Source organism: Cervus canadensis, chromosome 20, assembly GCF_019320065.1.
Source record: "Cervus canadensis isolate Bull #8, Minnesota chromosome 20, ASM1932006v1, whole genome shotgun sequence".
Taxonomy (NCBI): domain Eukaryota; kingdom Metazoa; phylum Chordata; class Mammalia; order Artiodactyla; family Cervidae; genus Cervus; species Cervus canadensis.
Window position 1 is genome coordinate 53,620,395 of NC_057405.1, and position 13,023 is coordinate 53,633,417.

The window sequence follows — 13,023 nt, forward strand, 5'->3', positions numbered from 1 at the left end:
GGGTTAGTGTTCCATTTGAGGAATGTGACAAGGTGCTATCTTTGCACACAGTAGGCACTCAATACACATTTCTTAAATTTACTCCTCATACGAAAGTAACACACTAGGGTAATTCCATATACTAAAGAATAAGGTAATGTCACTTCACTTACAGCAGGTAGTCTCTAGTAATTACTCTACTGAAGAGTATTCAAATTAAAAACTTAATTTTCCTTAGACAGGCTAAAGAGAGATTTTAAAAAGCACTACCTGTGACTTTATGATATGCATGAATCTTGACATCAATTCAGGACATTCAAGAAGGAAGTGAAAGTGGTCAAATATAATCTTGGGATTCCTAAAAGAAAAACATGCGCTGCTTGTATAAATGGGAAGGATGAGTAGCATTAAGTGACATATAAATTTAGATACACAGATATTGAAATAGAATAAAAATACATATTAACCCACACCTACTATACTCATACTTGGCATTGAATATTTTTTAGATAATAACAGAATATTTTTTCTGTTGAGATAAAAACTGCAAGAAAGAAAAAGTTACAAGAGCAGTCCAATAAACCAAGGAAGTTTTACCTGTTAACAAAGCATTTTAAAACTTCATCATGTTTGCAGACAAATTCAATGAAACGGGGCGAAGTCATTCTGTGGAAGGTAAAAAACAATCAAAACACATAGACGGAAGTTGGCGATATGGTAAATTTGACTATGCATTGAATTCGACTGGCTTCTAATCAAAAAACAAAATGGGGTTTGGATTGTCTTTATAGACTCTGAGGCATGCCTAGTCAATTTATAATGTAAAATATATAAATATACACACACACTCAGATATAGATAATAAAATAACTTTTCATTAACAGATGATAAAAAGTGACTTTTTAAAAACCTTGAAGTTTTAAGTATCTGTTTCCAACATATAATTAAATGATCCTATAGAAAGTAACATTCACCATCCTACATGTTAATAACATATATGGATGTTTAAAACTCAAATATTCTGTATTAATTCCAGATCAGTTCAATGAGTATCCTGAAGATTAGAATAGAACCAAAACAGCAAAGTATTATTTATTTCTGCAATTACAAAAAAATTATAGCTTTTCTTCATCAGAAACTGGGTTTTCTCTACTTTGTAATGCAAGTACCTGATTTAAGGCTTGGTTAGTGAGGCATCCACTTCAAAGACGGCTATCTTGAGTAAACACAAAGCCAGCCCCACAACTAGATAAAGAGTCAGGATACCTCCCACTGAGGCTCCTGTGTTTAGAGATTTTGGTTAACTTTGATAACTGGCCATTTGGATCACTTGACTTTTACTCTTCTCATGCTTTATATTCCCACTCTTAAGTTTTAAATTCACCAATAAAAAGTGAGTCCTCGAAACCTTTCCCAGGTGGCGCTAGTGGTAAAGAACCTGCCTGCCAATGCAGGAGATACAAGAGATGTGGGTTTGATCCCTGGGTTGGGAAGATCCCCTGGAGAAGGGCATGGCAACCCACTCCATTATTCTTGGGATTCCCTGGACAAAGACTTGAAAAATAAAAAATAACCAGAAGATTACATGATGACCATATAATTAAAGAGCAACAGAGTGCCTTGGGATGTAATTCATTCATGTCATTATAGGGCCTGATAGCTCAGCTGGTAAAGAATCTGCATGCAATGCAGGAGACCATGGTTTGATTCCTAGGTTGGGAAGATCCACTGGAGAAGGGATAGGCTACCCACTTCAGTATTCTGGTGGCTCAGCTGGTAAAGAATCCACCTGCAATATGGGAGACCCGAGTTCGATCCCTGGGTTGGGAAGGTCCCCTGGAGAAGGGAACGGCTACCCAACCCAGTATTCTGGCCTGAAGAAAACTATATAGTCCACGGTATCACAAAGAGTCAGACACGACTGAGTGAATTTCACTTTTCAAAACCCGAGTGCCCCTCCACCCTCAACCCCAGGCTTATGTGCACTTTTTCTCTCTCCCTCTACAATAACCTCACTGTGTGGCCCCAGGTGTGCCATGTAATTTAATAAATCTTTCTCCCCTCAAAGGTTTCCAATGGTTATGGCTGAAGGACATCTGTAATCATAATAAGAATCAAGGATTAGTCCAGCCATAACACTGGTTATTGATAGGTGGAGATTGCACATAAAACAGTTGGCATAGTCAGCAGGACTGCATGATTACCACTGCAGTAAATCAAGGGGAATGCCTGTTAGCTGCAGCTTGCTTACTACCACTTAACTTGGTGAGTAACACCATCTGGGAAAGGAGTCACTTGCTGAGGGTCTGTCTTGCTGCAACCTGCTTTTACACAGTGCTTATCATGTGCTGCCTGAGGCATCCAACCCAAAAGGTCATGGATGCCATAACCCAACAATCTCAGAGAAGTGTGATCAAGGCCATATGGTCCAATGAGATGATGAGACCACTAATTATAAAGACCTTAGTTGACTATTAATGTGTGTGAGGGTCCTCCACACCTCAAGGCCAAAAAGAGCCAAGGAGAGTGAACTGGATAGCAAGACTATCACCACCACATGAGGAAAGGCTCTGGCTAAAGGCACAAGAAGAAGACTCCCTTAGGTGAGGAGGGGAGACTCCCACATGCAACCACGGAGTCAGTGGGTTGTGCCTAGACTACAAGTCCTAGCCTAGAAGAGTTAAAATAGCCTCACAATGGAAACCAACGGTACCTCCAGAGAAGAGTATGGACCCCATGTCACTACTTCACTCACTACCGTTGCTCTTTGTCCCCTAACCCAATGGGACATTGAGTCCAATCCCTGGTATAAAGCTGCTAAAAAATGAATGGACAAATAAAAATATTCTAAACCTCTGGTGCCAGTGCCTCCTAGGAACCCCGAGGAGGTACACTAGCTCTTTGATAAACACAAAACCTCCTGGCCACTTCCTGGGCCATGCATACTAATACACTAAGAATTTTATGTAACATTTCAGAAGCCTGGGAGCTTTTCCCAAGAGCCTGAGCTTATGATGCTAATAGAGGCAAACCACCATTCTGGAATGCTCCCTTGGGACACCCTGGAAAGGAAAGCAGCCACCTACAAAGAGGCTCGCAGTGTTGTCATCTAAAATTTTCCAGTATCAACACATAAGATTAAGGTAAAAGGGAAAAAAAAAAAAAGAAGCAGAAACTGAGATCAAAAACTACTCCTTAACTGACAGAGGATAAGACGGTTGGATGGCACCATTGACACAACAGACATGAGTCTGAGCAAAGTCCGGGAAATAGTGAAGGACAGGGAAGCCTGGCGTGCTGCAGTCCATGGGGTGGCAAAGAGTTGGACAAGACTGAGCAACTGAACAAGGAGAACAATAGTCTAATACAAATCCTGACCCACCTTCCACTTTCTCCTGCACAAGGCAGAACTAGGAAACATGCCTCATGAGGCTTCCCTGCTGCCAAATCAAAAGCTGACAGGGTTATCAAGGCTGTGAGTGAGGAAAGAAAGGGACACGAGAAGGCAAAAGCCCCCCGGACCCACCAATATTCATTACCAGGGCACTGCCTCCCCTCACTTGGGTATTTAATGCCTGACCCCATGCCAGCTTTTCCATCATAGTGATCACTGCTAAGACTCACTGTGAATGGAAAATATTAAGATGAGGCCCATCTCCTGCTGCACAAAATTGGCATGATCCAATGGGTTCATCATGTCCATGACCAAAGTGACCAAATTGACTGCCTCTTCATTTTTAACCCTGGATAAGCCCCATTTGACCCTGAGTCCAGAGAATTATTTTCACAGGACACTCACCCTAAGTACAAGGTAGCCCTGCTACCTTGTGTTGGTATACAAAAACCATCCAAAAGGCACTAAAAATTCTGGGAGGAAACTTACATTCTTCCTCTGTCCCTGAAGATGTAAGTCTCACCATGTCTTTGAAACAAAAATACCCAAGAAGGTAACTAAAACTCTGCCCACAATCACCAGAGACTGAAGGAAAAAGTGGGAGGGAAAGAGGCCTTTTAAAATATAAACTGTTGTAAAATCTCTCTTACTGAAAATCTAGTCCACACCCTCCTGAAGATAACTTGCCAAAGACAAATACAAATCTTAGAAGTCTTCTCCACAAATGCTAGTAAAAAGCTCTAGTCACAGGAGCAGGAAACCTTAACTTGTTCCATCTGCCAGACACATTCTGGACTCAAAGGTAGTCTATAAAATAGTAAGTTGTATATTGTTGCACCTGATTCACAGGGAAAATTTTGGAACGGAAACTATAGGGTGGTTCTGTCTGGCTGCATGTTTCTGTATGCCTATGGATATACGTTACATGCAAGTGACTTTTTTTCTCTATCTTTGGAAAGTATTGACAAAATTAATTTGTAAAAAAGCTGTATTTAATTGGCCTAAAAATAAATACTATGAATTAAGTATTCTGAAACTCAGTAATACATGAACTAATCCAAACATTTTTCAATTCCATGTGATCTGGGATAATCTTCTATAAATAAAAGGTAGTTTAAGTTTGTTAGTTCAATTAAAAGTCATGTCTCAAATTTATCAATATTAGATATAATACAGACATGCAGTTTTTATTCTACTTGGGTTTACTATTCAAATAAGTTCATGTTATCTAGGTTACAAAATCTGTCAGCAAGAAAAATTATTTGGGATGATCACCAATTTTGCCTAATGTCTCATGAGACTTTCATGAGTAATCTAAAGATAACTGTTATGAGTAATCTAAAGATAACTGTTAAGAACAAGCGACTTAAACAGACGTAAGTAGAATAAGAGTTTAGGTGAACTCTTCAGCAATAGTTTTGTTGTTGCTGTTCAGTCGCTCAGTCATGTCCGACTCTTTGCAACCCCATGGACTGCAGCACACCAAGCTTCCCTGTCCTTCACCATCTTCCAGAGCCTGCTCAAACTCATGTCCATCAAGCTGGTGATGCCATCCAACCATCTCATCCTCTGTCATCCCCTTCTCCTCCTGCCTTCAATCTTTCCCAGCATCAGGGTGTTTTCCAATGAGTCAATTCTTCACATTAAGTGGTCAAAGTATTGGAGCTTCAGCATCAGTCCTTCCAATAAATATTCAGGATTGAGTTCCTTTACAACTGACTGGTTTGATCTCCCTGCAGTCCAAGGGACTCTCAAGAGTCTTCTCCAACACTACAGATCAAAAGCATCAATTCTTCTGCACTCAGCCTTCTTTATGATCCAACTCTCACATCCATATGTATTTTATGGAATATCTTCGTAAAAATGAAGTGAAGAAGTGAAGTGAAGTCACTCAGTCGTGTCCAACTCTTTGCGACCCCGTGGACTGTAGCCTACCAAGCTCCTCCATCCATGGGATTCTCCAGGCAAGAATACTGGAGTGGGTTGCCATTTCCTTCTCCAGGGGATCTTCCTGACCCAGGGATCGAACCCGGGTTTCCCACATTGGAGGCAGACGCTTTAACCTTTGAGCCACCAGGGAAGCACCACCAAATCTCTTTGGTGGCTTGAAACTTCAAAGTTCTGCTGAGTTAAATGATGGAAAATTTATTGACTATCTGGGTCATTTCCAAATAAGGTAAAACACTAATACTGAACATCAGTTTATCCACTTTGAGCTTTTCATTACAGAGGGGCTAATGATAAATTTGGTTCTCCTTAGTAAACATGTCTTGTACCACACTGAAAAATTATACTATAAGAAAGCATGTGCTTCTAGAAATTATGAAACTTATTCATAGATTTGCCAATAAAAAGAATGCTGATATAACGGGCAGATTATAGTTGCTTGCTTCTCAATTTTCACTAGAAAGTAAAGTTTCTAAGGGTTAAGAATTCTGATTAATATATGTAATTTAAACTAGTGAATATAAGAGAGGAACTGTCTCTGAATGCAAGGAAAGCAGGATGTGTTTTGGTATGAGGTTTGTGTTTTTGGGATGAGGTTGTTGATATTCAGTCGCTAAGTCCTGTCTGACTCTTTGCAACCCCGTGGACTGCAGTATGCCATGTTTCCCTGTCCTTCATAGTGTCTCCTGGAGTTTGCTCAAACTCATGTCCGTTGAGTCGGTGATGCCATCCAACCATCTCACCCTATCACCCCTTTGTTAAGAGAATTTTAAGTAATTTTGTCCTAGAGTAAAGCTGGTTATTTCAAAAGAGGAAAGAGGGAAATAAAGAACAAAATGATATAGAAAAGACAGCAAGGTGGAAAGATACAGAATGAGAGGATTTTACCTTGTACTGTCAGGCTGGCTAAAATTCAACTGGTATCCTATGGATTTATTTTTTTCTCCCAACAAGCTTTATTATCAATGATATGTTTATGCAATTTTTTTCATCTGCTAAAAGGACAGTTTTCCTGCAGTGTTTGTCTGCTGCTGATAGAGAAAGAGACTATAAATGGTTTTCCTTTACCCTCTAAGTAATCTGGCTAGAAAAGCAAAGATTTTGTATTTTATCAAAATAATTTCCTGTATTTCATGCTGTCTTTAAGTGATTAAGTGAAACTCAGTCATATCCAACTCTTTGTGACCCCATGGACTGTAGCCCACTAGGCCCCTCTGTCCATGGAATTCTCCAGGCAAGAATACTGGAATGGGTGCCATTTCCTTCTCCAGGGGGTCTTTCTGACCCAGGGTTTGAACCCGAGTCTCCTGCATTGTAGGTGGACTCTTTACCATCTGAGTCACCAGGGAAGTCCCATGTTATCTTAATCAGGTATTTGTTTACTTAAGAAAAATGAGTCTTCTCAACAGGAAGAGTTAAGATTTGCTCACAACAATGTAAGTATCTGCATTTGCCTTTAAAATCATCTGTCACTTTGGTTAGGTAGATAATTAAGTATTATTTCATAATGATCTGTGATATTATTTACTCAAGTGTCTAAAATCTTTTTAATATTTTTTTATAAACTTCCCCAAACCAAATTCTAAATGAAGTCTTTTTGACCTAGAAGTAACTTTTGAATTTTTCAAAAGGCCCCTGGAACATCTCAAAAGATAGATTTTCTCTCCTTATAAAAAGAGAGACATTAAACTAATTAGGCTTTTCTAATACATTAAACGTCAGACAAGAAATAATGCTAAACCTTCTTTATCAATATCCTTATTTGGATATGTATTATTAACATAAGTGTTCCAGAAATAATACGAAATTCCTAAAACTCTGATATGTAATGTTATTCATCGTAATTCCAGCTATCATCTTAAAATGTGGTGTGTCACAGAAATAACCAAATTCCCCTGTCAAGTGCATTACAATGAACTCTCATCATATCTTTAACCACTGGCATTTTTCAAGTCTTTTCCCAATTACAGACAGTTATTGTTTTACTCTGATGCTTTTGCAAAGGTGCTTCATCTTTAAGGAGATTCATGGAAAGGACTCTGACAAATACAAGTTTCTGATAATTTTCACATCCTACCACTGAACTGGGTAAGCATTTACAGAACTTTAAGGAAAAAACAGATTCATAACACTGCTAACCAAAGATCAATATCAAGAATTATATAGGACTTAATGAGTTCATGAAGGATGATCACAATTTTTATGAATTTTTGTTTGAAACACTGCTAGTTCCTCAATATTTTGCTTTTCAGATTTACAGAAACTTTTCCTTCTATGCTAGCAATAACTCAACAATTTGGTTAAGCATACCTCTGTGAACAAACATGAAACAACTACTTTTTCTCCTAACCTGATCCCTCCAGAATATGGAAACTCTCTGGGTATCCTTATTTTCATGGCAATATAGTTACTTGCATAAGTTCAGTAAGAATCTGTTCTCCTTGTAACACGACACAATTGAAAACACTGGTTATACTGCCAAAGCTTTGACTGGAATGTCTCCCTTTGACAGAATAATGTATAGACTCTGATATGACCAGACAACTTTAGGGAACTAAGGGTGTTAATTTTAAGAAGCCAATAAAACTGTGGAAAAATCAACCTGGTACCTCGCTTACAGGGTCCTGGCAGAGTTACCAGGTAAGTAAGGAAGGTCACTTCCGGGCAGGCCCAGAAACTTCAAGATATTTTGGGGACCTCAAGAAGAGAGGAATTCACCCAAATCTACAGGTACTGCAGGCAAAATGTGATGGTGAGTCCTTGACTTGGCTTCTTAGCCTCCAGAGGCTTTTTAAACGTTCAATCTGAGATTCCTTATGAAAAGTTCTGGCAAAACAGACATACAGGAGCCTAAATGACCAATCACTATTCTTCCTCCACTATATAAATAACCAGGTCAAGTTTAACAAAACTAGATTTACTATGTAAACATACTAGTCTTACTTTGATCATCTCTGATAGGAATGAGGACAACAGTAAAGAAAAATTACATTTCAATGGAAAATTACAGTACACCCTTGTAGATATCAGATTCTAGTCCTCTTAGCTGTCTGTGAGGTTTTTTTCTTACCTGTAAACTGGACTGGATACTGAATTTTCACTTCCTCCAACATCTAGCTAAAATTCTCCAAATTAATGTTTCCAATTTTCCTCCTACCCTTCTCACTTGGAATCATTGAGAACTAAAACTGCTCCTTTTTCAAATTCATGTAAGATAGATTAGGACAACTTGATGTAAAATTCAGAGAAATAACCACAACAGCTCATATATGGACAATCCTCATGCCTACTGTTAGATGGGCCACTCAGAAAAATCACCAGATACATTCAAACTGCAAACCAGGAAAATCGATCAGATTGCCTCTACTTTGTCCGCTTCAAAGATGACTATCTCCAATAAACACAATGCCAGATCCACAACTAGATAAAGAGCCACCCCTCATCTCCAAGCTCCTTTGTTTCAGAGATCTTGATTGATTTTGATAACTGACGATTTGAGCCACTTGCGTTTTCTCATGCTTTAAATTCCCACTCTCAGTGTTTTAAATTCACCAATAAAGAGTGAGCTTTCAAAACCCCAGGCCTCTACCTTAAACTCCAATAAAAACAGAACCCCAAGCCCTCAAGCATTCTTTCTACTGGCAACCTTGCTGTGTGGCCCCAGGTGTGTCATGTAATTTCCAGGTCCTGTAAGTAATAAACCTTTTTTTTTTTTTTGCAAAGTTTCCTGATGGTTATTGCTGAAGGGTGTCTTGCAATCATAATAAGAACCACAAGGGCTGCTCCAGCCACAACATTGGTTACAGATAGGCAGAGATCAGCACACAAAATAAGCAGAAACTTTCTTACCCTGGAGGCATCTGACAAGAACAGCACATGTAAAAAGCTTGAATGACAGCACTTAGCCGGTTAGCTGTCATAGAAATAACATCCTGACAGTCTGCACTGGCTTCCTGTTTCCCTCCAAGAGCATCTGGTTTAGATTCCCCTGTGCCAGTGGACAGATTTTCATAGCTCCCAGGTCCTGGAGGTTCAAATGGAGGAATGGAAGTACCATCTTGATCTTGGCCTTTTTGTTTCAGCAAAATAGAAGTGATATCCGTTGAGTCCTTTTTGTTTTTCATCAATTCTGTAGCTATTAAAACTAGCCATTCGTCTAATGAGTGCCAAAGCAATTCAAGAGGCTAAGAAAAAAAGAAAAGTGTTTTTTTTAAAAAACCATCATTCTTAAACTGCAGGAAAAAAAAGAAACCCACTCAGACAAATATTATACAAGAGAATATTTACTCTAGATACTTCTATTTTCCCAAGTTTATGTGACCTGCAATGCCTAAAGATAAGTAACAAAAATATAAATGTCATATAATTACTTCATTTATAGCAAAAGCTTATTTTAAATTTATTTATTCCTTGGAATAAAAAAGGAAAACTAAACTCTAACAAAAAAATTTATAAGCAATCTTCTTTCTCTTAAAAATTTTCAATTATTTAGTTTCAAAACCATAATTACCTTTATGAGTACAATTCCCTAAAATCTTTACTGCATTAATGTGTTGACTGTTTTTAATTATGTTGCTTTTCAATTTAAAAAGTAAGTATTCATAAAGAACTTAATAAACAACTTGGTTTACTGCACTTTTTCTTTACATGTAATCTCTGACATTTTGAAAATTTACAAGAAATTTTAGATATCACAGCATTTACAAGTACACATACACACAGAGGCATACCCAATCACACACAACTCATCTCTAATAGCAGTAATTATCAAATATTGGCTAGCAAATCCATAATTCAAAATAAAGATTAACAGCTTAATAAAAAAAGAAAATGGGAATAAACAGTTTATTATTTCTACACTATATAAAATATTCCTTTTGAGAATAATTAAATGTTTTTTGTAAATTAACAGCAAATGAAAATTTATCTTTAAAATACCATGTGATCACAAATGCTACAACAGGACTAAGGACTGGAGAAGATGAAATACATACATCATCTCTAGTAAATAGTAGTTTTTGACAGAAGGAAAAATATAAATGCCCAACTACTATTAAAAGACATGCTCCTGGGGATGTGTACAGCACGGTCACTACAGTTATCAACACTGTATTGTACAATTTAAAAGTTGCTACAAGAGAAAAGATTTAAAGTTATCAGCACAACAAGAGCAACAAAGTAGTGATGATGTGAGGTGAAGGATGTGCTAACTAATCTTACTGGAGTAAACATTTTGCAATACACACTTGTATCAAATCATCACACTACACCTTGAAGTTACTCAACATTTTATATAACAATTATAGCTCAATAAAACTCAGAGGAAAAAAAGACCTGCTAGAACATTTTAAAACCCAAATAAAAATGAACAGTGAAGGCACAGGAGGGCAGGGGAGAGAGTAGTTAAATTGTCTTCCATTCCCACACTATTCTCAATATTCCTAATGAGAGTGACAAACTGTCTTTCTACAAATGAATATAAAAATTAATCTTACTTTTTGATTCTTATATGATCACAGAATGCTACAAACTAGACATCTGCTTCTGAAAGACCCACCCTTAACTATTTCAAGTAAAATTCTTATTTTTCAAAGGCCAGTATTGTAGACAGATTACACAACCATATTTACAACTCTTCTAAAGTTCTGTTCTGCCAAGAAATTCTTTCTAATTATTATCTAATAAATCCCACTACTATTACCTTCAGCCTATCTTCAGATTCCCAGAACATTCTCTTTTGAGAATATTCTGCTTATTGAATCTGCAAACACTTAAACTGCCCCTAAGTTTTCACTTACATATTGAACCAAAAAGCAAGAAGAAAAAAACCCCTCCACCATCAACAAAAAAACAGTTCACTCATTCAACATATATTTAATTAATACAGCCTAGGTAAACAGGTTCACAAAGTGAGAAGCTAATTCCTGAGAAATATTTTCTGAGGTTGAAATGAGCACCCTTCTCTCCCACAAACAAGGCTTTTCCAAGGTTAGGCACAGGAGTTGGGTGCCTAACTTCTTAAAGGATGGCTGAACTGCTTAAAAGAAGTGCAAGAAGCACCAGCAGCCATCAATACTGACACGGTACCTTCACTGAAAATGTCTTAATTTTAATCATGATCCAGGTTTGGGTCTATAGTTTCTCTTCATGAGAAAAACATTAACCCTGCTATAAAACATTAAAAAGAACTTTTTATGTCAGCAAAACTACTAGCTTTACATCAAAAAAATAAACACCCTCCAAGGAAAGAACAGGTGGTGATGAAAAACTGCTTCAAACAAAAGGAATAAACGGCCTCTAAGTGACAGTGACCAAACTCAGAAAATCCCCACACTGGGTGGAGATGAAGGCTGAGGCAGGAAGCCACACCTACTGCTGATGTGCGGACGAGAGCACTGAGCCTGAACTGCGACCATCCTGTTCTCAAAAACTGACAAATAATTCCAGAGATAATATCCAAAAAAGCTGATCTCTGTAAAAATGACAGTGACAATAATGATACTGAGAAAAGATAGAAAGAGTTTTCAATAAAGTAGCACAGCTAAGAATTAAAAGAGAATGAGGAAAAAAAGTAGAGAAGTAGTCATCTTAGGCCTTTCTTTATTTTCTCTTTTTCTCACTGCACATTTCCTCATGCATATGTGCACTAAAATGAAATCTCAACCGTAAAGCATTTTTACTTAAGGAGTTTCCCTTTGAACACTTGTTCAGAAAATTCATTTCTCAATAACAAAAAGAATGCTGTGAAAATAACTTTAATTTCTAACTGCAGTAGCAGTAACAGACAAAAAAGGTTAAAATAAATTTTAAAAATTAAAAATAAATAATTGCAAACCATATCTATTCATAAATAATACTGATAAAAAACACTAGATACACAGAACCATACATATCAACTGTTACAGAAAAATGAGTCAATGGCTATGGAAAATGTTAGGCTTCTTGGCACTATGAAAATACTACTTCATTTCTTATTACTGAGTTGATTTTCACCACAAAACTATATTCTACCTATAACATCAATGACTTTCAAAACATTTCAAATTCACAAGTCAAAGCTATAACATAAAAATCCCAAACTTGTTGGACAATTAAAAAAACTTCACGATCCATGTGCCAAATTAGATACAAATTTGACAGGAAAGCATTATTAACTTAAATTCATCAACAGTATCTTGAAATTCTGTTAGTCTATTCTCACCTCATAATGTCAAATGCCATAATCCAAAGGATAAGATCTTAAAGTTAAAAGTTTCTCAATCTTTCTCGGCTTCTAAATTTCTCCAATTATAATTCTATGAAACCATTAACAGTCACAGTTTACTACTCACAAAAAAACAGCATATCAGGATTCAAGAAGCCTAAACTGTTTTCCTCATGCTCACCCTGCTTCGATAACCAGAACTACCTTCTCCTTCAGATGTTTCAAAGTTTGCAAGGCTCTAGATAAAAATCTCTTAACACTGAAAGAATGGCTAAGTGTTAAGATTAACTTAAAGTACTTCTAAGATAAATCAGAAAACTAATAACAGGATGTTAAACAATTTCACCTACTAAAAACACATGGCCTATAAACCCACTCATTCTTAATGGAAAACCCATTAGCTAATCCCAACAATAAAGTGACATGTTAAGAGTACCTAGTTAATGAAACAGAAAGTAGGGATCAACTGCTACCTTAGACAAAATGTGGTAAAAATTAA

General features: G+C 37.1%; 1 protein-coding gene across 5 annotated transcripts in view; it reads right to left on the bottom strand.

Moving 5' to 3' along the window:
• The window catches only part of HACE1 (HECT domain and ankyrin repeat containing E3 ubiquitin protein ligase 1), a 117,510-nt gene that overhangs the window by 47,323 nt on the left and 57,164 nt on the right, over positions 1–13,023 (bottom strand). For all 5 annotated transcript variants that reach the window (XM_043439088.1, XM_043439087.1, XM_043439090.1 and 2 more), the window contains 3 exons: positions 9,170–9,504; positions 577–645; positions 250–337 (listed from right to left, as the gene is read on the bottom strand). In XM_043439088.1, coding sequence (XP_043295023.1) covers positions 250–337; positions 577–645; positions 9,170–9,504 — 492 coding nt within the window. The remainder of the gene's footprint in view (positions 1–249; positions 338–576; positions 646–9,169; positions 9,505–13,023) is intronic.